The sequence below is a fragment of the Cotesia glomerata genome, linkage group LG8, assembly GCF_020080835.1.
Source record: "Cotesia glomerata isolate CgM1 linkage group LG8, MPM_Cglom_v2.3, whole genome shotgun sequence".
Lineage (NCBI taxonomy): Eukaryota > Metazoa > Arthropoda > Insecta > Hymenoptera > Braconidae > Cotesia > Cotesia glomerata.
The window spans coordinates 19,937,453-19,964,532 of NC_058165.1; the positions used below are offsets into that span (position 1 = coordinate 19,937,453).

Genomic DNA, 27,080 nt, shown 5'->3' on the forward strand with positions numbered 1-27,080 from the left:
GTATTTAGCAATCAAAACATTATATAAACTTGCCGATGATGAGGAGGAGGAATTTTCCAATTGCATCCCAAATACTACGTAGAGATTTTTATGTCGATGATGTGCTCACAGGTGCACAAACAATCTCTGAAGCAATTATCCTACGTGATCAACTCATATCTTTATTAAAAAAGGGTGGATTCTGTTTAAGAAAATGGGCTGCAAATCATTCATCTCTGCTTATTGAGGATCAAGAGCATCCTGATAGTGCACATATGTCGTTAGATCCTGACTCATCTATAAAAACATTAGGTATTCAATGGAATTTCCGAGAAGATGATTACTACCATGTTGTAAATATGCCAGTATCCAAGTACATTACAAAAAGGACTGTTTTATCTCAAATTGCAAAATTATTTGATCCCCTTGGTTCCCCAGGTCCAATCATCGTGCACGCAAAAATTATCATGCAGCTCCTGTGGAAAGCCGGGGTAGCGTGGGATGAATCTATTCCTGTTGAGATTCATTCGTCTTGGTCCGCTTATTTGGACCAGCTACCATTAATCAAAAATTTACGCTTTCCTCGTGGAATTACCATACCTGATTCTGTTAAAGTACAATTACATGGTTTTGCGACGCTAGTGAAAAGGCTTATGGCGCCTGTTTGTACTTGCGTTCAGTTAATTGTCAGGGTCAGATATATATACGCCTTATTTCCTCCAAGTCTCGAGTGGCTCCTGTCAAACCATTGACATTACCAAGATTAGAGCTCTGCGCTGCAGTACTACTTGCTCGTCTTTATCATATTGTAAAGCCAACTATTTTGACAAGCATTCATGAATCATATCTTTGGTCTGATTCTACGATTGTTTTGCATTGGATAAATACGCCAGCTCATCGATTAAAACTTTCGTATCGAATCGCGTGTCAGAAATTCAAACTATCACTGAGTCTTGCCATTGGCGGCACGTTTTATCACAAGATAATCCTGCAGATCTTATATCTCGAGGACAGCTTCCGTCAGATTTTATTGAAAGTTCCATTTGGATTGATGGACCTTTATGGTTGACTCAGGAAAGCTCAGCATGGCCGGAAGGAGTTCTTACCCCTATAGATATTCCTGATTTGAAACCTCTTATTCCTAAAATTGCATGTTTGAAAATTGAGATAAAAGAGTATAACATCATCGAAAGATTTAGTTCTTTTTAGTAGGATGCAGCGAGTTATAGCATTCATTCTACGTTTTATACACAATATTAAAAAACCCAGTAGTGAACGTAAATTTGGTCCACTACTTAGTACAGAATTAGCAATATCTCATGACTTGATTATACGTTTAGTCCAATCCAGTTGCTTTAAAAAAGAAATAGAATCAATTAAAGCTGGGGAATCACTTCCTTCATGTAGCAAATTAATTCCATTAAATCCGATCATAAACGAAGACGACATTTTACGTGTTGGAGGTAGACTTGCTTATTCTTCTATTGCTGAAGAACAACGTCACCCAATCTTATTACCTGCTCAGCATCACGTGACTAAATTAATTATCAAAGCCGAACATTTTCGACTTAAACATGCAGGTATGCAAGCAACACTATACTCAGTTCGCCAAAATTATTGGCCGTTAAATGGACGCAGCGTCACACGTAGCTTGATTCGTAAATGCATACCTTGTTTTCGCGCAAAACCGCGTCTTGCTAATCACCCGATGGGAACTCTTCCCACTCAGCGGGTCACATCTTCGCGTCCTTTCTTACGCGTAGGAGTTGATTATTGTGGACCCTTTTATATAAAAGAAAAACGTCATCGTAATCGCGGCCGCGTAAAGGTTTACGTGGCAGTATACATTTGCATGTGCACAAAGGCTGTTCATTTGGAACTTGTCAGTGACCTTACCACTGAAGCATTTTTAGCCAGCCTCAAGCGACTTTTTTCAAGACGAGGAAAAGCAATAGAAATTCACTCCGATAATGCTACTAACTTTGTCGCAGCCAAAAGCGAGCTAAATGGGCCCTATGCTTTATTTAATTCGAAAGCGCATCAAAATATAATAACTGAATTTTGTAACGCAGAAAAGATTGATTGGCACTTTATCCCCCCTAGAGCTCCGCACTTTGGTGGAATCTGGGAAGCCGCGGTAAAATCATTTAAGCATCATTTAATTAGAACCGTGGGTGATGCCTTACTTACTTTTGAGCAATTAGAAACATATATCATTGAGATAGAAGCTATCCTAAATTCAAGGCCAATTTCTCCCTATGTCATCCGATCCCTAATGACCTTCTTCCCTTAACTCCATCTCACTTCCTCATAGGTAGTCCGTTGACCTCTTTTCCACAGGTTGATTTCACAGATACCCCAATCAACCGCCTATCTGCTTGGCAACATGCTCAACAGCTCAAGCAGCATTTTTTGGATACGCTGGCACAAGGAATATCTTCATCAATTGATTAAATTTAGTGGATCTCCGCGTAAAATCAGTTAACATCAAGGTTGGAAACTTGGTACTAATCTTTGAAGAAAATTTGCCTCCTTTGCAATGGGTCCTCGGGCGCATCACCGCTGTTCATCCTGGAAAGGATGGCATTGTCAGAGTGGTCACCCTTAGGACAAAAACGGGCACATACGACCGTTGCGTTAAGAAGCGTTGTCCACTTCCCATCGATGAAGAGGATGACGACTTCACCGAATCTGCTTGAACTAGATGGTTCAAGGGGGGCGGCATGTTCCGTCGTACGATTAGTTTTATTAGAAAATTTTAAATTAATTAAATAATTTCATATTTTTTTATTTGTATATTCGAAAATTATTATTTAAATCGGTAAATAATATAAATATTATATTTTATTTTAAATTCAAACCCGTATTTTTAAGTATTTCATGTTATCTAAAAAAAAAAGATTTATTCATTTGTTTAATTTTATTTATGGCTGTAAATTTCCCAGTCTAGGTATTGCAATAGCAGTCTAAACAATTTTTTTTTTGCTCCTTTTTATTTTAGTTATTTTCTAGATTTAGAATAGAAAATAAATTTTTAATGGTAATTTTTGGGATATTTTCTTAAATAGTTTTTAATCTGCTTATGGTCATAAATTTGATACCTGGGTTATATTACTTTGGGTTTTTACTTTTGGTAAATTTCGTATTTTTAATCTTTTTATTGCTAACTAAGTTTAGAAATATTTTTGTAAACGTATCGCCCATCCAGGTAAAAATCTTAGCATCCGTATTCCCTTTCCTGCTTATTTTTCCAAACTGCATAGCTGGCAATTATCCCGCCTCCAAATTATTTCCTGGTCAACTATTCGTTGCCAAATATTCCTACTCCTAATTTATTCTACTTGTAATTGTAACGCCTAGTTTTTACTCTCCTTGTAATAATTTTTGTATTTTCTCTAAGTTAGTTATTCTTACATACTTTGTAGCGCACAGTCGCATTTCTTTACTTTAAATAAATTAAAGTTAAACTCAACCTCATGGTTTTACTTAGTGCAACATCTATTATTAGTCTTGCATTTATTAATAGTGAACTAAACGTTTTATTCACAATTTATTTGAGTAACTCATTTACTTGGTATAAAATATAAGCTTTAATTTTATACGTAAAATTTTATATACTTGCGGTAAACCAATCGCGAGTCAAAACAGAAACATTGAAAAGGCACAACTTCAGGTCAAGACCTTTCCAACGATACCAAATTTAACCATAAAAACCCATTTTTTTTCATGTAAACACACTGGACAAAAAATTTCGCTTATTTTCTTAATAATATAGATTAGTACTTTTTATTTTCTAATAACTAATTTCTAAGTTTCTAAAAACTAAGAACTAATTTCTATTAGTTCTTGGTTTTGCCGCTAGGTGGCTACACCTTCTCACTATCAGAAAAATCTCTTCAGGAGTATATATAAAGACAAAACTTTCTTCTATCATTAAAATGAATTTTATCAGCAAAAAATCCTTATTTTTTCCTTACATGTCTAGATCATTTAAAAAATATATAAAAAGTCCTTTCAGATATTTTTTTTATAAAAATAATAATAATAATAATAATATATCTAAAATTATATAAAAAAAAATACACAATTGAAATTTTACAAATAGAATGAAAAAATAAAATTATCTTTTAAATTAGTAAAATTTTTCCGATAATCTATAATTCTAGTAACTCAATAGATTTTCCAATCTCGAAAGGTGAAGCTTCAGATAATCGTCTAACCTTTAAAATGCAATTTTCCATCAACTTCCTAGTAAGTCGATTATTTGTTATTAAACCATGAAAAAAGATCTTGGATAAAGGATTACAGATTACGTTCTCTTAAAAATTTTCTACAACGTAATAACAATCGATATAATCTCGATCTACGACACGGTTTGTTTACTCAAGATTCAATTTGAGATAAGGTCAGCGTTAAGTGATCGGGCATAGGATCAAGGATTCTATCATCGCGGTCGAAAATAATAGCAAATAAAAATAATTAATCAAGCTGGGTAGGAAACAAAAAGTCACGATAGTTTCTTAGCTATATATATATATATATATATATATATATATATATATATATATACATATATATATATATGTATGTATATATATATATATATATGCAGCAATATATATATATATATATATATATATATATATATGTATATATATATATAAATATATATATATATATAGCATATATATATATATATATATATGCATATATGCATATATATATATATATAAATATATATATATATATGTATATATATATATATATATATATATATATATATATTGAGTCCTTGCTGACGATAATATAAAGTAATCTCGCACCGTGGGGGTACAGCGGCGCCAGCTCTAAACCAAATGGCCAATTCGTGTTTCTAGATTAGCTTGGCGCCCCGCGGGGCCACTAAATTGCTATTTCCTTTTTCCGCGCAAGTATTAAAGGCTCTTCAATTAAAATCCCGAGGTTTGAACAGTAATTTTTACTTTATTTTTATTAAAATAAATTTATTTAACGCAAAGTTAGTCAAAATATTGAGAGTAAAATTTTATTGTTGAGCGAAATGTTTTGACTAGCGCGGAATTCGGCAAAAGCGACCTCTTCTAGCGGCGTCGGTGAAGCTGTTTTATTGGAAATGTTTCTAAACACCGAGAGCTAGTTAAGGATTTTTAGGACGTTGACTCACGTCAGGCTTTAGAATTTTGCAGGTGTTGTCAAAGACTGTCTTTGTTCTACTTTCGGTGTGTTTAGGGTACAAAGTCATTTACTTTAGTCAATAAAAATATAAAAGGCTTACCGACTTGGGGAATTTTTATTTTTATCAACTTGTTGAGGAAAATTTAGAAATTAACTGGCTTATTAAATATTATTTTTATAAAAAATTATTTTTATGGTAAATGATTAATAAATTTTTTTTTATTAATAGAAAAAATTAAATAAAAAATAGGATTTTATTTGGCTAAAAGTTATTTAAATATATCTTTTTGATAAAACAAACTTTGGAAAATTACCAAGAGATGGCGCATTATAAGTAAATTTTCTCGTTTTTAAAAAGTATTAAGTGTTTAATTATATAATTAAAATATATATTTTTTTATAATTTTTGTAAGGAGATTATTTGACATTAATTTTTAGTTTAAATTACTAATAAATTAATTTTTTGTTTAATTTAACGAGTTAATTAAGGTACATGTTTAAAAAAAAACTAAAAAACTGTAAAAAATTATTTTTTCAATCTTATACACAACCTTCTATGACAATATATGATCTGATCAAGTTATATGTGACCTAATACTTTCTTTTCCATATTTTTTTATGTTTATGCTGAGTCTAATGTGACTAATATGATTATAAATGATCTGATATGATCATATACTGCTTAGGTTGGTCATTTATGACCTAAAATCGTCATCTTTGACCTAATATGATCATATATGACCTTATTTAGCCATATGTGATTAAATATGGCTTTTTTAGCTATATATGACCTATTTTGGTCATATATTATCTAATCTGGGCATATATGACCTAATCTGGGCGTATATGACCTGATCTAATCATATATGAACTGATTTAATCATGTATTGTTTAATATTCTATCATTATTTTTTCTTTAGCCTCCGTCATAGTTTGATGTGACCTAATATGGGCATATAGGACTTGATATGACCTAATATAACCTGATCTGATCATATATAACCTAATATGATCATATATTACTTAATATTTTATCATTATTTTTTCTACAGCCTCATTTATTGCTTGATGTGACCTAATCTAGGCTCATATGACTTGATCTGATCATATATGACCTAATCTGACCATATATGACCTGATTTGATCATATACAACCTAATTTAACCATATATTACTAAATATTTTATCATTATTTTTTCTATAGCCTTATTCATAATTTAATGTGACCTAATCTGGTCACATATGACCTGAACCTATCATATATGACCTAATATGACCATATATAACCTGATGTGATCATATATTGCCTAGTATTTTATTATTACTTTTTCTTTATCCACATGCATTATTTTATGTGACCTAAGCTGGGCATCTATGACCTGATCTGGTCATGTATGACCTAATCTGATCATATATGACCTAATCTGATCATGACCTGATTCAATCATATATTGCTTAATATTTTATAACAATTTTTTCTTTAGCCTTATTCATAGTTTGATTTAACCTAATCTGATCATATATGACCTAATCTGACCATATATGACCTAATTGACCATATACTGCTTAATATTTTATTATTATTTTTTCTTTATCTTCATTCATTGTTCTATGTGACCTAATCTGATCTGATCTGGTCATATATGACATAATCTGATCATATATTGCTTAATATTTTATTATTATTCTTTCTTGAGCCTTATGCGTAATTTAATTTGACCTTAATATGGACATATAGGACCTGATATGATCTAATATGATCATATACAGCCAGGTTAAGTCATATATGGCCAGATTAGGTTTTCTTAAAAAAAAAAAGAATTGCACATAGTTATTGTAAATAATTATGAAAAAATTCTAGTTCACATGAAATTTTCAGGAGATTAGACCATGATTCGTGTTCCCACCCAAAATGGTAACGGTAGCGGCAAACCACTTTATCTTTAATTCTCTTTCTCATTCTTGTTATTTAGTTCTCTCGGGTTTATTATTAGCCACGAATTCTCGGGGGTTTTAAAAATGCCTAAGGCTGTTCCCATGGCTTATCCCGGAGGAATTTCAGCTCCTTATTTTAATTATGTAATATCACTATTGATCCGCGGTTAACTTTTTTATTTTCTATTGATAATTTTTTAATAAAAATAAAAAAAAATTAATATGTTCAGGTATTTAAAAGTTGAAGGAAAATTATTAAAAGGCATTTCAGGAATTTAATATAGAAGCAAGGATTATTAAGAGCCTTTTTTTGAAGTTATTAATAATTATCTTGCTTAGCAAAGTGGAAAAGATAAATATTTAATGTTTAATAGGATGCGTCATAAAAGGAATAAAGAATGAAAAAACAATTGACACTTGGGTCTGGGGCTCGCGGGTCTCGGTCACGACCTCGATAAAAATGCCAGTGCCACAATAAATATATTGAGTATGAGTATGAGTACAAGAATACTGTCTATGTAATGCTACATAACAGCGCGAGATGCAGCTGATGCCTTTACGGAGGCGGCGTGTGGGCGAATTCCCGGACACGCGTCTGCTCGTGAGCCAGATTAATAAAACGCGTATGCCGGCTTTCTCACGACCCCCGGGCTAAACTCTCTAACCTATTGTTCTACCTAAATACTATATTTTATTTTTATTGTTTTTATTATTATTGTTATTGTTATTTTATTTAAAATGATTTTTAATTAATAATAAAAAAAGAAAAAAAAAAAAATTGAAGAAAAAAATCTGGAAAACGATTGACCCTAAAGGCCATCCGTGCAACTTTCCGCTAATTCCATATCTGAGCGCTTAAAGTTGTACTTATGACGTTTTTGAGCTCTTCGAGCTCAAAAATATAATTTATACGTTCTTCCGAGTTCTCTGAGCTCAGAGTTAGCTGTTCAAAACTTTGGAGCTCTTCGAGTTCGAAAGTCTGATAGAAGTTTAATAAAACAATATTTTTTTAATATTCGAACTGCAATAATTTCTGAATAAATGAATCAATTTTCACGCAGTTGACAGTATTCCACGCAGTTTTGCAAATTCTATGATATACCTTTGAACACAAACTGATCGAACCAGTTGGTGCCATTCGAAAGGGCTTGACTGAACTAAGATTTTGAATATACTTTGAAACGATTCGGACCAGTATATTTTGAGAAATCTTAAAGAAACTAAAAAAAAAAAGTTAGGAAAACGGTTGACCCTAAAGGCCATCCCTGCAACTTCCCGCTAATTCCGTTAATACCTGACCGCTTTTTTGAGCTCTTCGAGCTCAAAAGTACAATCTGTGTGTTGTTTTAAGCTCTCCGAGCTCAAAAAAATACCTTTTCTATGCTTTTGAGCTCTTTGAGCTCAAAAGTCTGATAGAAGTTTCATAGAACACTATTTTTTGAATGTTCATACCGCAATAACTTTTGAATGAATGAACCGATTTTTACGCGGTTGGCGGCATTCTACGTAGTTTTTTATGCCTTATAAATAATTTCTAAGTTTCGATTGGTCAAACTAGAAATTTCGGAGTAACTCTGAAAAAACACTTTTTTCTGTTTTCTTTCGTTCACGATATCTCTCGAACGAATCAACCGATTTTGATCGGATTGGCGGCGATCGACGTGGTTTTTCAAGGTTGAGAGCTGATTAGTTCTTGGAATCGATCGGTTGAGCCGTTTAAAAGTTATCCCAAAAAAACCACTTCAGAAAAAATTTTTTTTCCTACTTTTTTTTAGATTTCTCCAAATTTTTCAAAATCTATCGGTCCGAATCGGTTCAAATTAACAGGAAATCTAAGTTTGATGAAGCCCTTTCGAATAGCACCAACCGCGATGAAATCGGTTCAACCGTTCAAAAGTTATAAGAGGTTTACATACTTACACACACACACACACACACACACACACACACACACACACACACACACACACACACACACACACACATACACACACACACACATACATACAGATATAGTGACACCCTCACGGGAATAGTCAGGAAAGCTTCCTATGACCTCAAAACGTCGAGATCTGATGAAAATTCGATTTTCGACAAACGGGGTAAAACCAATAACTTCCCGATTTTTGAAAATTTTCAATTTTCTTAGCGGGAAGTTGAAAATTTTTTTAAATGTGGTTTTTTTGGAATAACTTTTAAACGACTTTATCGATCAATTCCAAAAACTATCAGCTCTAAACATCAAAAAACCGCGTCGATCGCCGCCAGTCCCGTCAAAATCGGTTGATTTGTTCGTGAGTTACCGTTGACTAAAGAAAACCGAAAAAAGTGTTTTTTCGGAATTATTCCGAAATTTTTTGTTCTATCAATTTAAACTTGAAGATTCTTCATGAAGCTTAAAAAACTGTGTCGAATGCCACCAACCACGTGAAAATTGGTTTATTCATTCAAAAGTTATCGTGATTTGAAAATTCAAGAAATAGTGTTCTATCAAACTGCTATCAAACTTTTGAGCTCTTCGAGCTCAAAAGCATCAAAATCCATTTTTTTGAGCTCGGAGAGCTCAAAATAACATACAAATTGTATTTACGAGCTCGAAGAGCTCAAAAACGCCATAAGTGCAATTTCAAGCGTTTAGATATAGAATTGGCGGGAAGTTGCAGAGATGGCCTTCAGGGTCAACCGTTTTCCTAATTTTTAACTTCCCGCTAAGAAAATTGTAAATTTTCAAAAGTCGGAAAATTATTGTTTTCACCCCGTTTTTTAAAAATCGAGTTTTCATCAGATCTCGACGTTTTGAGGTCCTAGGAAGCTTTCCTGACTATTTCCCCGTGACGTCACCGTGTCTGTATGTGTGTGTGTGTGTGTGTGTGTGTGTGTGTGTGTGTGTGTGTGTGTGTGTGTAAATCTCGCATAACTTTTGAACGGATCATCCGATTCGATCAAAATAAGCGGCGTTCTAAAGAGTTCCTTTGCCCCTAGAATTCTGATACTAATTTTTAGAATTTGAGTCGATCGATTTTGAGAAATCTCAAAAATAAAATTTTCTAAAATTCGTTTTTTTGAAATATCTTTTAAACGGCTGAATCAATCAATTCCAAAAACTAATCAGCTCTTAACCTCAAAAAACCACGTTGATTGCCATCAGGCCGGTCAAAATCAGTTAATTTTTTCGTGAGATATCGTTGTCGAAAAAAATTGAAAAAAATAATTTTTTCAGAATTTCTATGAAATTTTCAGTCTGACCAGTTTACGTTCAAATATTTTTTAAAGAACTCAGAAAACTGCGTTGAATCTCTGAAACCGCGAGAAAATCGGTTAATTCATTCAAAAGTTATTGCGGTTTGAAAATTCAAAAAATAGTGTTCTATAAAACTACCATTAGCCTTTTGAGCTCGAAGAGTAAAAATCCACATTTTTGCAAATATAAATAATGCTGTGAAGCGGGAAAGAATAGGAGTTACGGTAATTATTACGTGAAGCGTTCCACATTCACGTAACAGGATATTGGTAGGAAAGGATTGAGAAAGGAATGTGAAGAGGATCATCTTAATGTGAGTTTATAGAATATGCGAGAAAAAATTATTAGATAGCTCGGACTGGGATTCGAACCCAGAACCTTCCGAAGACATGTCGGCTACTCTACCATTTGAGCTATCCGGTCTATACTAAATTTCCTTTCGCTTATTCTATATACATTAAGCCACACCGTCCATCTTACGGTAAGCATTTTTACAAATATAAATAATGCTGTGAAATGGTGTGCGTCATTGTGTATTTCAATTTTTTTAAAGTCCGAGTAAATAGATTTTACGAATTTCATCAAAAGTAAAATATTTTGCAACCACGCACACTAAATACCTTCTAAAATTTTTTTTTTAATTTTTAAATTTACAATAAAATTTTTTTTAATTTCCGAAAATCATAAACAATTATATCGGTTACTTGGATTTTTTAATTTTTTTATTTTGTATGTTTTTGTAAAGAAAAAAAAAATTTTTTTTTCCTAATAGTCTTATGAACGTGGACTTGGCGCGACTTTTTTTACAGTGAAACTTTTTTTGTTCGGATTTTTTTAACTGTAGTTTCCCATCTATTGGACTATTACCATGCATTCTCGAATTACTTAGTCTGTGGCATGTCACTTTTTACATCGAAAAAAAGTCAGGATCGAAATTTTTGAGCTTGCTATAGTTTGTGCTGATAAAATTTAATAATTTCAAGTAGATTAATTGTTATAATTGAATATAATTAATTAATATCATTAAAATAAAGCATGAATTACTGTTATAATATAAAATTTAGGAACAAGAATTACCGTAGAATTAAATAAAATTTTGCAACCTCAAAATACCGTTCTGCTTACAGTAAACACAGTCGGTAGTCTGGCGCTCCGTTTACAACGAATTTGAACGGAACTTGGCGCCAGATTCTACCGAATCTGTGGATTTTTCTCCGTGAAGTCTATATTATTAAGAGAATAAGCAAAATTTAGTGGCCAGTGTATTTATATAATAAAATGGGTTTTTATGGTTAAATTTGGTATCGTTGGAAAGGTCTTGACCTGAAGTTGTGCCTTTTCAATGTTTCATATGCTTTTTTAAAATAGTTTATTTATTATGATAAGTTTTCGAAGTAGTTATAAATAGATTCGAATTTAGCGATAAACACAATTTGTTTATTTATTTATTTTGATTTGTACACGTCAATGTGGTTATATGTCAAAAATAAATTTATATAATTAAGAGACTAAGAAAAATTTAGTAACGAGTATATCTTTATCGTAAATTGGGTTTGATATTTTTTAGCGATAGTTATTTATGATTTAAATAATTGAGAGGGAAAGGAAAATTTTGTGACGAGCATATTATTATTTTTAAAGGAAATTTTATAGTTTAATTTGTTATCATCATAAAGAAAGAGATAAGAATTAGTGCCTAGGTTTTATATATTTTCTAGAAAATTTTTTATTTCAAATTTTTGGAGGAGTTTTTAATAGTTTTTTGGTTCTATAAATTTGTTCGGTCACATTTGTCCATAAAATTATTTATAATTGATCCTGTGATAGCACTATTATTTTTAAAATTTATTTAAAAAGCACCCAAACTATTAGTGTGAATATAAATATAAAAAAATCATTAAGCCCAAGTTTTTTTTAATCATAATCCATAAATCATTGCAGTCGCGTAGCGACTGCAGGTTGCTATTTATTGTTAAGAAAGTAAAAAAAATTTTGTCTTCAGAATATTCATGAGATAAAATCAATTTTTTTAGTGAAATTTAGTGTCATTGTAAAGATCTTGACTTAAATTTGTGCCTTTTCAAGGTTTTACATTATTCTCACCGATAGTCAATTTATTATAATAAATATTTAGACTGCATTCGAAAATGCTCTATCTCAAGATACATAATTAAGAAATGACCATGTATCTTGTGAACTATTGAAATTTTTAAAGATATAAGCTCACTCCAACATTACACTCATTGAGACATTTCATTTGAGTACCCACATCAATTTTTCATATATTTATATATATATATATATATATATATATATATATATATATATATATATATATATATATATATATATATATATATATATATATATATATATATATTAGACTGTGCCAAATAAATCGAAGATTTTTTTTTTTCGGTCCCATATCAAAATTTCGTTTTGAGTTACGAAAAAAATTGTGTCAAAATTTGAGCGCTTTATCTTCATTTTTCAATTAGCGCTCGGAAAGAAGAATTTTCGCCAAAAAGTTTTTCACTTATTTTTGGTTATAGAAAATTCAATATACCAAATATGAAAACCCTTGGTATGGTTTTGTAGGAAATTAAATTCTCTACAAAGATGATTTTTTGTCGAATTTAAAGAATCAACAGCTTCTTTTTAATAGCTAATTTAATTAAAATTTGTTCGATAATTTTTGTTTTCAATTATCGATGGACACGTATAAAACTACTTGTTAACGAAAAGAACTGACTTATATAATTTTTTTAGGAATATTTATGATTTAAAAAAATAGTTTTTATGCTTTAATTGATTATAGTATAGTACAGTAGAAGTTGAAAATAATTTTATTAACAAAAATAATGAAGACAAAAAAATTAATTTTTTCGTAATTTTTATTCATCAGTCTCATTGACTCAAAGATTATTCATGCTTCAAAATTAATAAAATATATCTTTTTCTGTCATTTTTATTCGTCAACGGATTCTTCTGTAGCGCTCGTAACTCAAAACGGTAGTTGTAGTCTAGCCAACAAGTGCTTTTCTGGTTAACGTTTTTCAGCAGTCTCCGAAAATTATTATTGAGCTGTCATTCGATTCGGAATGGCATCTAGATGATTTTTAAAATAAAATGAAGTTCCGCTTGTAAAAATTGCAAAAGTTATCAACAATTAACTGAAAAGGGGATTTAGTTTTTTGAAAATATCTCAAAAACTAATGAAGATTTATTAAATTTAAAAAAAGATTAAAAAATAGGAGGAAATTTCCCAAAAAAAAGTCTCGATTTCCAGAACTGTAGGACCAATATTTTAAAAAATTATGTCTATGCACCTTCTGACAACATAAAAACGGATCATTAACCTTAAGGAAGTACGAGTACCAAGACAACTTTTGATAAAAGACTTGATTTTTCTTTAATATGAAGTTCAAATATGTCTAAACAAATTCCGAAAATTTGAAAGAGATTGCCCGATTATTTAAATAAATAATAAACTTTAAAGTTGAGCAATTTACCATTGGTCTTATGGGGTAACCTCCAAACATTGATACATTTTTGTATTTTTTCGTAAAACTGTCGGTGAATATTTTTAAAAAACTTATGGATGGAAGTAAATCTATTAGTGATAAATCTAATTCAAAAAAATTTACACTTGCCCGACTAATTAAAGTGTATTAATTAAAAGAAAAATAAATGCCGCCATTAGCCAATGTTAAATGTTTATCTATACATTGAGAAAAATCATATGGTTACTGATCTCCCCTTACCGTACTAGAGTCGATACCTATCCCCGACCCGTCTAGCGCTCGTACTTCCTTATTAATATTTTGAAGAAAAAATTTTTTTCAAAGATTAATTTAAGTTTTTAATTTTGCAACAACGAAAATTATTAACAAAAAACTGAAAAATGAAATTTTTTTAATTTTTTCAACGGGATCTATTCTGAAAATTGCCAAGAATTGCTCCACCCGTGTAAAAAAAATCGACTTAAAATTGTCTTAAAATTGTCGTTTGATTAGGATCTTAAACGTGACACAAACCAAGACTATTTTGAGACTCTTCTAAGACGCTAAAAGAAATTTCTGAGAACAGATTTTTGAAAATTTGGTTCTCGAATTTGTTGGGAAAATTAATTTTTAGACATTTTTTAGACGATTTTACGACTTTCTAAACGCAATATTTTTGAGTAAGATGTTTTTAAATTGAATTTATAATTGTTAAAAAATTATATCCGACAATTTTAAGACGTTCCGTTTTAATGTTTCGGGGCTCTATCGCTGTTAGCTCATCTCAAAATAGTCTCAAAATTTCTGTTTAAGATTTTTTTGAGACTAATTTATTTAGATCATTTTAAGACAATTTAAAGACGCTCCATAATTATATTCCGGAGCTCTGTCGCTGTAAGATGTTTTAAAGACTATTTTAAGATTTTCTCAAGACGATTTTAAGATTTTTTTAAGACTTTTTGAGATATTTTCAAAAAACTAAATCCCCTTTTTTCAGTTAATTGTTGATAACTTTTGCAATTTTTACAAGCGGAACTTCATTTTTTTTTCAAAAATCATCTAGATGCCATTCCGAATCGAATGACAGCTCAACAATAATTTTCGGAGACTGCTGAAAAAAGTTAACCAAAAAGGCACTTGTTGGCTAGACTACAACCACCGTATTAAGTTACGAGCGCTACAGAAGAATCTGTTGACGAATAAAAATGACAGAAAAGATATATTTTATTAATTTTGAAGCATGAATAATCTTTAAGTCAATGAGACTTATGAATAAAAAATTAGGAAAACGGTTGACCCTGAAGGCCATCCCTGCAACTTCCCGCTAATTCCATACTTAGGCGCTTAAAATTGCACCAATGGCGTTTTTGAGCTCTTCGAGCTAAAAAATACAATTTATGGGTTATTTTGAGCTCTCCAAGCTCAAAGAGATTGTTTTCCTATGCTTTTGAGCTCGAAGAATCTGATAGGGATTTGATGACACTATTTTTTGAATTTTTAAACCACAATAACTTTTGAATGAATAAACCGATTTTCACGCGGTTGGCAGCATTTGACGCAGTTTTTCAAGCCTCACAAAGAATCTTAAATTTTGAATTGATCGCGCTAGGAATTTTGGAGTTATTCCGAAATAACACTTTTTTCGGTTTTCTTTCGTTCACGATATCTCTCGAACGAATCAACCGATTTTGACCGGACTGGTGGCGATCGACGTGGTTTTTTGAGGTTAAGAGCTGATTAGTTTTTGGAATTGAACTATTGAGCCGTTTAAAAGTTATTCCAAAAAAACCACATTTGAAAAAAATTTTTTTTTCAGTTTTTTGAAGATTTCTCAAAATCTATTGATCTGAATCGGTCCAAATAGTTTTCAAAATCTAAGTTTAGTCAAGCCCTTTTGAATGGCACCAACCGCGATGAAATCGGTCAAGCCGTTCAAAAGTTATAAGCGGTTCACATACTTTCACACACACACACACACACACACACACACACACACACACACACACACACATACAGACGCCGTGACAACCTCGCGGGGATAGTCAGGGAAGCTTCCTGTGACCTTCAAACGTCGAGATCTGATGAAAACTCGGTTTTTGCAAAACGGGGTAAAAACAATAACTTCCCGATTTTTGAAAATCTTCGATTTTCGTAGTGGGAAGTTAAAAATTACGAAAAAATTAATTTTTTGTCTTCATTATTTTTGTTAATAAAATTATTTTTAACTTCTATGGTACCATACTATAGTCAACTAAAGCATAAAAACTATTTTTTTAGATCACAAATATTCCTAAAAAAATTGTATTAGTCAGTTCTTTTCGTTAAAAAGTAGTTTTATACGTGTCCATCGATGATTGAAAACAAAAATTATCGAACAAATTTTAATTAAATTAGCTATTAAAAAGAAGCTGTTGATTCTTTAAATTCGACAAAAAATCATCTTTGTAGAGAATTTAATTTCCTACAAAACCATACCAAGGGTTTTTTCATATTTGGTATATTGAATTTTCTATAACCAAAAAATAAGTGAAAAAAAACTTTTTTTGGCGAAAATTCTTCTTTTTCCGAGCGCTAATTGAAAAATGAAGATAAAGCGCTCAAATTTTGACACAATTTTTTTTTCGTAACTCTAAACGAAATTTTGATATGGGACCGAAAAAAAAAAAATCTTCGATTTATTTGGCACAGTCTAATATATATATATATATATATATATATATATATATATATATATATATATATATATATATATATATATATATATATATATGTATTAGTGTTTCAAAAACACACTATTTTTTTTTTTCGAAGAACATTGAAAATTCTTCAGAGTATCCCTAATCAAAGATATTGTGAAAATCTCAGCCCTTAATATTAATGTATAGAGGTGGCTGTAATTAATTTTTTATTTCTATTTAAATAACATGGAAAAAATTTTTTTTTTACTTTTGAATTTTGCTAGTCAACAACGAAATATTTTATAGCTATGATCGATACGTATTCTTGTAGGAAATTTAACGATCTACAAAAATTGTTTGAATGAAAATATGCGTACGTAGAACCATTTCGGAGTTATCAGGCCTCAAACATCGAACTGTTTAAAAAGTGATAATATTTATTTATAAATACGAAAAATCAACTTAAATTACTCTTGTGTAAAAAAAAATTTGTCCTAAAATTGTCATAAGCTTAGAATCCTAAACGTGACACAATTTAGGACATATTATGACAAATTTATGACACCAATCCGAAATGAAATTTAGATTTTAGAAAAATATTGTGGATATTGACCAGAAAAAAAATATTGTCAAAAATTACTTTAATGACAATTTTAGGATACTTTCCTAAAAATTTTAGGACACTATTATGAATTTTAGGACAGATTTATGATAATGTTAGGATACTCTTATGACAATTTTATGATCTTTTATGAAAATTTTATAAAAATTTTAGGACCCTTTTATGTCAAATTCAGGACACTTTTATGACAATTTTATGACAAATTTATGACAATTTTAGGACGATTTCATGATAATTTTAGGATAATTTTTTGACAATTGTATGACAACTTCGACAATTTTAGGACATTTTTATGACAACTCTTCATGACAATTATAAAATTGACATGAAAGTGTCCTAAAATTGTCATAAAAGTGTCCTAAAATTGGCATAAAAGTATCCTAAAATTGTCGTAAAAATACCTTGTAGTTGTCATAAAAGTACCATAATTGTCATAAAATTGTCATAAACGTATCCAAAAATTGTCTTAAAAGTATCCTAAAATTTTCATAAAAGTATCTTAAAATTGATAAAACTGTTCTTAATTTGTCATAAAAGTATCCTAAAATTGTCATAAAAGTGTCCTGAAATTGTCATGAAATTTAAGGACAATTTTATGACAATTATGGTACTTTAATGACAATGTCAAGGTACTTTTACGACAATTTTAGGATACTTTTATGCCAATTTTAGGACGCTTTCATGTCAATTTTAGAATTGTCATAAAGAGTTATCATAAAAGTGTCCTAAAATTGTAAAAGTTGTCATACAATTGTCAAAAAATTATCCTAAAATTGTCATGAAATCGTTCTTAAATTGTCATAAATTTATACTAAAAATGTCATTAAAGTATCCTTAAATTCATAAAAGTGTCCTAAACGTATCCTGAAATTGTCATAAAAGTATCCTAAAATTTTCTTCAAGTTGTTATAAAAGTATCCTAAAATTCATAAAAGTGTCCCAAAATTGTCATAAAAGTAATTTTCAACAATATTTTTTTTCTGAGTAGTATCCACAATATTTTTCTACAATCTAAATTTCATTTCGGATTGGTGTCATAAATTTGTCATAAAATTTCCTAAATTGTGTCATGTTTAGGATCCTAAAATGACAATACGTATTGTCCTAAACTAAGCTTATGACAATTTTAGGACAAATTTTTTTTTACACAAGAGTAATTTAAGTTGATTTTTCGTATTTATAAATAAATATTATCACTTTTTAAACAGTTCGATGTTTGAGGCCTGATAACTCCGAAATGGTTCTACGTACGCATATATTTATTCAAACAATTTTTGTAGATCGTTAAATTTCCTACAAGAATACGTATCGATCATAGCTATAAAATATTTCGTTGTTGACTAGCAAAATTCAAAATTAAAAAAAAAATTTTTTCCATGTTATTTAAATAGAAATAAAAAATTAATTACAGCCACCTCTATACATTAATATTAAGGGCTGAGATTTTCACAATGTCTTTGATTAGGGATACTCTGAAGAATTTTCAATGTTCTTCGAAAAAAAAAAAATAGTGTGTTTTTTTGAAACACTCTAATATGTATATATATGATAAATATATCAAAAATGCATGTGGGTACTCAAATGAAAGCTCTTGATGAATGTAACATCGAGATGAGCTTATATTTTTAAAATATATATTATATATATGTATATATGAAAAATATATCAAAAATGCATGTGGGTACTCAAATGAAAGCTCTTGATGCGTGTAACATCAGGATGAGCTTATCTCTTTAAAAACATCAATATTTAAGAAAGTACAGTGCAATTTAACAAAAGTCACTATTTAATAAATCAAAATTTCATTTATTTACAGTTCGAAAGCCACAGCAGTCACAAAGTGACTGCAAGATTTCTAGTTATTATTATTATTATTTAAAACGATTTGTGTTCAACAATTTTAGGTTTTATATATTTTTTAGATAATTTTTTATTTCAAGTTTTTGGAGGAGTTTTTAATAGTTTTTTGGTTCTATAAATTTGTTCGGTCACATTTGTCCAATAAATTATTTGTAATTGATCCTGTGATAGCAATATTATTTTGAAAATTTATTTAAAAAGTACCCAAACTATTAGTGTGATTATTAAAAAATCATTAAAGTTTTCTTAATCACAATTCGTAAATCGCTGCAGTCGCGTAGCGACTGCAGGTTGCTAGTTTATATTATTATTAAAAATTTTTAAATTGAAAGCGAATAATTAATAATAAATATCTAAGATAAGAACCCGGCGCTAATAATTTCTTAAAATTGATGGAGTCTAAAAATAAACAACGAAATTATTGAAACGAGTGGACGAGCACAATCTCAATGGTCGTCGAAGCGGGTGGACGGTGATGGTTAAAGCTGACGGTTGGTTTGGCCCACTGGAGCGGACACCCGGAGGAAGCACACCCGCCGGAACGTGGCACGCTTTGTGCATGGGCTCTTCTGCCTCCTTTATTTCATTTTCATTTATACTCCTCTTTCCTCTTTCCTATCGCGACGTGTGCCCTCACACACACACGCACACCCTCCCCAACATATACGTATTTACACTGGTAGTGTTCATACCCAAAGTGAAGCTAACAAAGGCCCTGAAATTCGATGGAGAGAAAAGTAACAGTGGAACTGCGCACCACTAGCCGGAACCGTCGATGTCCATCTTTACAATCTTCGCTTCTCTATTTGCATACCTTCAAAACGTCATTTAGACATTAGAACCCCCAATGGGTCTACATATACATTTATACATACATATATCTCTATTATTCATCACAAAGTCGGCTACTGTAAATCCTACAAGCTGCTATTTTTAATATTACAATTTAAATAATTCCAAATTTATGTTAGAATTTTTTAAATTAAAAAAAAAAAGTTTGGAAAATCCAAAAGTGCACGCCTCATAACGCTCAATCATTTTTTAAGAAAAAAATTAATTGTATAATTAATTAAAAAAAAAATAATTATAATTAATTTCTTACAGAGTATTTTTTATTTTTTTTTTAAATATCGGCGCCCTTTTTTCTTGTCATATGCGCACGCAGTCTAAAAAAATCTAGCTTGATCAAGTGGCGCCAAAGTTTTCACGTGACAAATAAGAAAAGTTCGTTTGACTTTGTACGGTTGTATCCATGAATTTTAATAAAAATTCAATTTAAAAAAAAATACATAAGCTAGGCCACTGATCCGGAGACACGATAGTGTCTCGCGCCAAGTACACGTCCAATATATGGCGTGAGACAACGTGTCTCTATTCTCTCATCATATGTCAACATAACCTCCTCACATATTTAGCTCTATATTTTTTTATTATTGCTAAGACACTAACACTTGACATCATTGTTAATAAGTTTCTTTTTACCAATTATGCATATATTAAAAAAAATTATTGGATCTTAACAATTATTTAATATATCGCCAGTTTGGAAACTTTTGCTTGCGCCTGTTTTCGATTCTACGAGAGATTTTACAAATTTAGGGCGAATTTTCTTATTTCCAAGTTGGCACCACTTAACCCTGTTATTCTACCATCTAAGTAGTTAATATACTAAGTACTGAACTTAGCGCCGATTTAAGTAGTTGGTCTTTAGTTTAACATTTCAATATATGACAGTAGGTGGAGCCACAAAATCATTACCGCTATATTTTAGATGTCACATTGGTTAGTCACGCGCGTCATTTAAAGTATTGTAGTAATTTTGTTTGTAATTAAATTATTACAAAAATTCATGCATAAAGAATCAGCTGAATTACTTGAGAAGTACATACTTGGAATTTTAAAATATTTATAAAATATTTGATTATGTCACTTAATATACTCTTTACAAAAAAAAGATATATCCCACAAAAAACAGTTTCACTGTAAACCGCCGCGCCAAGTACACGTCCAACTATTGTTACAAACTATAATAATTCAATTTTTACAAAAAACTATTGAATCGAAAAAAAAAAACGAAGTACAAAAAATTTTTTAGATTAAAAAAACATTAAAGACAGTAAATACTAAGGAAAAAAATTTTGTGTACTTGGTGTGCTATACAATTCACACTACAAGTATCAATTTTAAAAACTGTGGATAATGAAAGTATTCGAATGATGCTCACCAAATACATTACATATTATAATCAACACTATATTATAAATAGTATAAAAACAATGTATTTTTCAGTATAATTTAAAATATACTTAAAATTATATGTTCAATATAATTTTAATATTGGCATTGGTACCAAAATTACAATAGAATACTGAGGCCAAATAATTCTCTGAAAAAAAGTTATAAAAAAAAGAAAATATTTCGTGACGTGTTACTAATTTACTGAAATTCAGATTTGCTTCGACCGTAAACTCGATTGATCAAGTTGCTCTTGAAACTTAAAATATACGACAAACTATTAATTTTTTTTTTTTTTTTTTATTAATCTTTCCGTTTCCACCTATTTCGACATATCATAAATATCTGGTATTATGTATGGTATTTTATAATAAAATAATATATATTGCCATATAATTGAAATTTTATAAATGAAAGTATACACACGGTGAGAAATTTCTGTAGAAATTTACTATGCATACATAATAAGACTGAACCTTAATGACTCAATTCAAAATATTACCATAAAAATTTAAGAATATCATATTGTACCAATCAATATTTACTAGGGACCATAGTAAATTTCACCATGCAACTGTTACATAAACATATATAAAAAATTTTCGTAAACTGACAGAACAAAAACTGCTAGTGTGCTTAAAACTTTTCATTATAGTTCCATAGTAAAATTTCTGTTGCTCAGTCGACAATAAAAATTTATAAAAAAGTTTCACATTTAGTCACGTGTACTCGGTTTAAATTTAAAATTGTGACTATGAAATTTTCAAATGTCCCATAGTAAACGTATGCGCGTCAGTCGCGACGCGCGCTCTTTCATTTTTTCGTCCTGCTTTGTTTTGTCAACATAAGTCTACAGACGCTATCAGAAGTGGTTAACGGTGTTATGAAAATTGCAATAAACATTAAGTTTTAAATAAATATTAGTTTATAAATCCATCAACACATGAATAGTTAATGGAAGTTTGTAAGATTCATAAATAATAAAATATTTAATAATTTATCGTGAAAAATTAAAATGAAAACAAACATTTGATGGTTAACCTGTAACCGACACTTCTAATAATAATAAAAAATAATTTAAAAGTTATATATTGTGTTTATAATTATTCATAATAAAATTAACTGCTAAAATAAATCCTACGTTCATTGTTAAAAATGAAAAAAAAATAAAAAAAACTATATTTTAAAAAAATATTTTTAAAAATTATTGCAAACAAAAAAAATCTTGTTTGGTTTGATATTTTTTTTGATTGCTAAAAACTTTTTTTACTCTAAAATTTTTTATTTTTTACAAACGTTTTCTTATTTTTTTTGCTATAGTACATTCGGAAATTTAAATTATTGCATATTCACAGATTCGGTAGAATCTGGCGCCAAGTTCCGTTCAAATCCGTTGTAAACGGAGCGCCAGACTACCGACTATGTTTACTGTAAGCAGAACGGTTTTTTGAGGCTGCGAAATTTTATTTAATTCTACGGTACTTTTTTTACCCAATTTGTTTATCATAACAGTAATTCATAATTTATTTCACCGTATTAATTAATTATATTCACTTATAACAATTTATTTACTTGAAATTATTAAATTTTATCAGCACATACTATAGCTCGCTCACAAATTTCGATCCTGACTTTTTTTGATGGAGAAAGGTCAGCGCCACAGACTAGATAAAATAAAAATGTGTAGTAATCCTCCTATAGATAAGCAACTACAGTCAAAAAAAGTAATTCAGAGCTTACATTTACGGCCGCCAGGGTGAACTGGAATTACAACTACATAAACTGTAGCTTCAAGGGGATAGTTTGCAGTAAAATGCAGTCAACACGAGATTTAAGTTGTTATCAATTGTAAATTTTCATTATAATTACAAAAATACTAAAATCCGAACAAAAACAGTTTCACTGTAAAAAGTCGCGCCAAGTCCACGTTCATAAGACTATTAGGAAAAAAAATTTTTTTTCTTTACAAAACTATACAAAATAAAAAATTAAAAATCAAGTAACCGATATGATTGTTTATGATTTTCGGAAATTAAAAAAAATTTTATTGTAAATTTAAAAATAAAAAAAAAAATTTTAGAACGTACTTGGTGTGCGTCATTATGTATTTCAATTTTTTTAAAGTCCTAGTAAATAGATTTTACGAATTTCATTAAAAGTAAAATATTTTGCAACCACGCACACTAAATACGTTCTAAAATTTTTTTTTTAATTTTTAAATTTACAATAAGATTTTTTTTAATTTCCGAAAATCATAAACAATCATATCGGTTACTTGGATTTTTTAATTTTTTTATTTTGTATGTTTTTGTAAAGAAAAAAAAAATTTTTTTTTTCCTAATAGTCTTATGAACGTGGACTTGGCGCGACTTTTTTACAGTGAAACTGTTTTTGTTCGGATTTCATTTTACTATGGTACATTTCAATTTCTACCATTTACTATGTCTGATTTCATTTGTTTCGGAAATTACTATGGGCCATTGTAAAATTTTATTCTGAGTCAATAAGGTTCACTAGTAATATGCACCATTGTAATATCTAAAATCCATGCAGAATAAAAAATAATGGAAATTTCTCACCGTGCAGTAATAATCTATTTCAACATATATTTTACGAAAAATATATTTATCTATTATATAGTTTTCTATATAAGTAATTTTTATATAATAATAGTATATTTTATAACATATAATAAGTAATATACGGCACTAATATATTTAAACTTATATTGAATCAAATATATCTTCATTATATTAACAAAATATTTATTATTTTATATATATAATTTTGCCGCTAATGATCACATATTCCCCATATAACTTTCCATATATGTTCAGCCATATATAGTTTTTTCATGCGGGTTAATGAGTATAACATCAGGATGAGCTTATATCTTTAAAAATGTCAATAGTTCACAAGATACAAGGTCATTTCTTTTTCAATATTTTTCCTAATTTGCCATTTTTTCGCGGTTTTCCGCGGATTGACAATTAGAAATAAATTTTAGTCGTGTGAGTACTTATTTTAAAAAGAATTTTACGATTTTTACGATACAATTATTCAAATTGATTATTATTATTATTGTAATTATTATTCCAATAATATTGAATTTAACCCGATTTTAGATAAAGATGTCAATAATTTATTTATTTTTTTTTTAATATTAACTAAATCAGCGGGAGTAATAGATCGCATGAAAGTGAATGTAAATTGTGAGAGATGAACAATATCATATAGATATATATATATATATATATATATATATAATATAAATATATATATGAATTTTTTTTATTGTTAAACTATAAGCGCAGCGTGCGATCTTGCGCCCACGCGCGCGTACCAGCCAGACAAAATAAAACTATCTTTAAATGATGCTCGCGAACTAAAATCCCAAATGGATAAATTAAATCGTATATATATACACATATATTCATTTATATATTACATTGTCTGACTTTTGATGTGTATTTTAGTGTTATCAGAATCAGTAATGTACGTACATTACACATTTATATGTGACAATAGATGCAATTGCATAATAAAGGCAGCTTATTCAATGTTTGGTCGGGATACTGAGTTGTCTAATGTTGTACTAAGTTTATTTGTACGTCTATAGAAAAAAAAAAAAAAAAAAAAAAAAAAAAGAGAAGGAATAGGTTCTCGGTAGAGTAAGAGTATATAGTAGTGTGGGCGTTTTTCCGAACTGGAAAATATAGAAACGTGTTTGGTCATTACTTTGTGAGATTTGTTCTCTGTAACGCACTCGGAGGATATTAAACAGCCGGTATATGCTTGTAAACCTTCTTTCGGTCGGTTTATGCGCTTTATTTATGTTTTAGCATACAAAGTGACTGTTTATGTTTATTGTTAGCTCTTTTCAATAGTTACTTTGTACTTTGTTTGTATGAAAGTACTTTAAAAAAAAAAAAAGAACTTTTTTAATTATGGGGCATTTCATGCGAAATGGGAAAATGACTAAAATTTTAAAATTTCTCTAATTCATTCTCATTTGGTCCTTATTTATTATTGAAAGTTTATATTTCACTAATTTGTAAAGAAAATTTTTTTAATCAATAAGAAAATCGATTTTTCTCATTCATTTATTTACGTCCGGTGAATAAATTTTATCAAATAGCTTGATAAGCCCATAAATGAATTTTTATAAAAATTAGTTCCAAAAATTTCCAACAGGTGGCGCATGGTCGTTAAATTTTCTCGCTATTAGAGAGTTTTTTTTTTATATATAAGTAAAGAACCAAAAATTTTTTTTTACTATTTTAAAGAGCCTTTTTATTCTAATTTAGTCCTAACTTATTATTAAAAGTTTATATTTCACTAATTTGTAAAGAAAATTTTTTTAATCAATAAGAAAATCGATTTTTCTCATTCATTTATTTACTTCCGGTGAATAAATTTTATCAAATAGCTTGATAAGCCCATAAAAGAATTTTTATAAAAATTAGTTCCAAAAATTTCCAACAGGTGGCGCATGGTCGTTAAATTTTCTCGCTATTAGAGAGTTTTTTTTTTAAATATAAGTAAAGAACCAAAAATTTTTTTTTACTATTTTAAAGAGCCTTTTTATTCTAATTTAGTCCTAACTTATTATTAAAAGTTTATATTTTACTAATTTGTAAAGAAAATTTTTTTTTAATCAATAAGAAAATCGATTTTTCTCTCCTAGTAACTTTTCAGCCGTCCTAACTTGTATCCCGATCAAATATTGTTTTAATAGTTTTAACGACAAATTCATTTTATGTTTATTATTAACTAACATATTTATTATTATAGTTTTAAGAACAAATTTTTTTATGTTAGTTATTAATTAACAGCTAAGTTTATCAAGATCGTGTTGTCAGCATGCTAAATCCTTTATTTGTGTTTTTTAATTAGTTTTTTTTAATTATCCTAAATAATTTATGGTTAAATATATAAACAATAATGCTTCTAAGGTTGAAATAATATAAAATTCTTTTTAATAAACAACTTGATGTAGACATTTTGTATTTGTCCCACCAGTCACAAATGCCTGTCCCACCAGTCACAATAAAAACAAATTTTTTTAATTGTTTCTAGGTAGGTAATCAGTCTAATTCTTCATAATATTGAATGTTTGTAGGATAAATTTTGTATTGAGAGAGAAGTATTTTTTAAAAGTTTAGTGGTCGAACTGAAATTAGACTTTAAGTATACCGCGGTAAGAGAGAAGGATTTTTCTCAGTCCCACCATTCACACTCAGTCAAATGATAATTACGAGAAACTTAAAAAGTAATGGAGGTTTTTGACAAAGGGATGTTGTTAATAAGTTATTCTTCTATATTATAAGATTAATTTTACTATAGTATAAGTTTTAGTCACATAATTATATATAATTGATGGAATTCCAGAGCCAAATGTCCCACTAATCACTATGGAATGCCCCATAATTAAGAAATGATCTTGTATCTTGTCAACTATTGACAATTTTAAGGATATAAGCTCACCTTGACATTACACTCATCACGACCTTTCATTTGAGTACCCACATCAATTTTTCATATATTCATATATATCGTATACATGATATATATCTATATATGAAAAATATATCAAAAATTCATGTGGGTACTCAAATGAAAGCTCTTGATGAGTCTAACATCAGGATGAGCTTACATCTTCAAAAACGTCAATAATTAAGAAAGTACAGTGCAATTTACAAAAGTCATTATTTAATAAAGCAAGATTTTACTTATTTATAGTTTGCAAGTCACGGAGGTTACATAGTGACTGCAAAGTAGCTAGTTTTGATAATTTTTTAAATTCTAAATTTTTTTTTAATTAATAAAGTTTT

At 29.4% G+C, this 27,080-nt stretch overlaps 1 protein-coding gene across 1 annotated transcript; it reads left to right on the plus strand.

The window, feature by feature from the left end:
• The first annotated feature begins 1,192 nt into the window (after positions 1-1,192).
• Positions 1,193-2,272, plus strand: LOC123270198. The gene has a single exon (XM_044736141.1). It carries the CDS (start codon positions 1,193-1,195, stop codon positions 2,270-2,272), a length of 1,080 nt encoding a protein of 359 aa, XP_044592076.1.
• Positions 2,273-27,080: the final 24,808 nt, after the last annotated feature.

What these genes read in the sequence shown, in the direction of transcription:
- LOC123270198 (XM_044736141.1), top strand. Translation starts at nt 1,193, where the DNA reads ATGCAGCGAGTTATAGCATTCATTCTACGTTTTATACACAATATTAAA.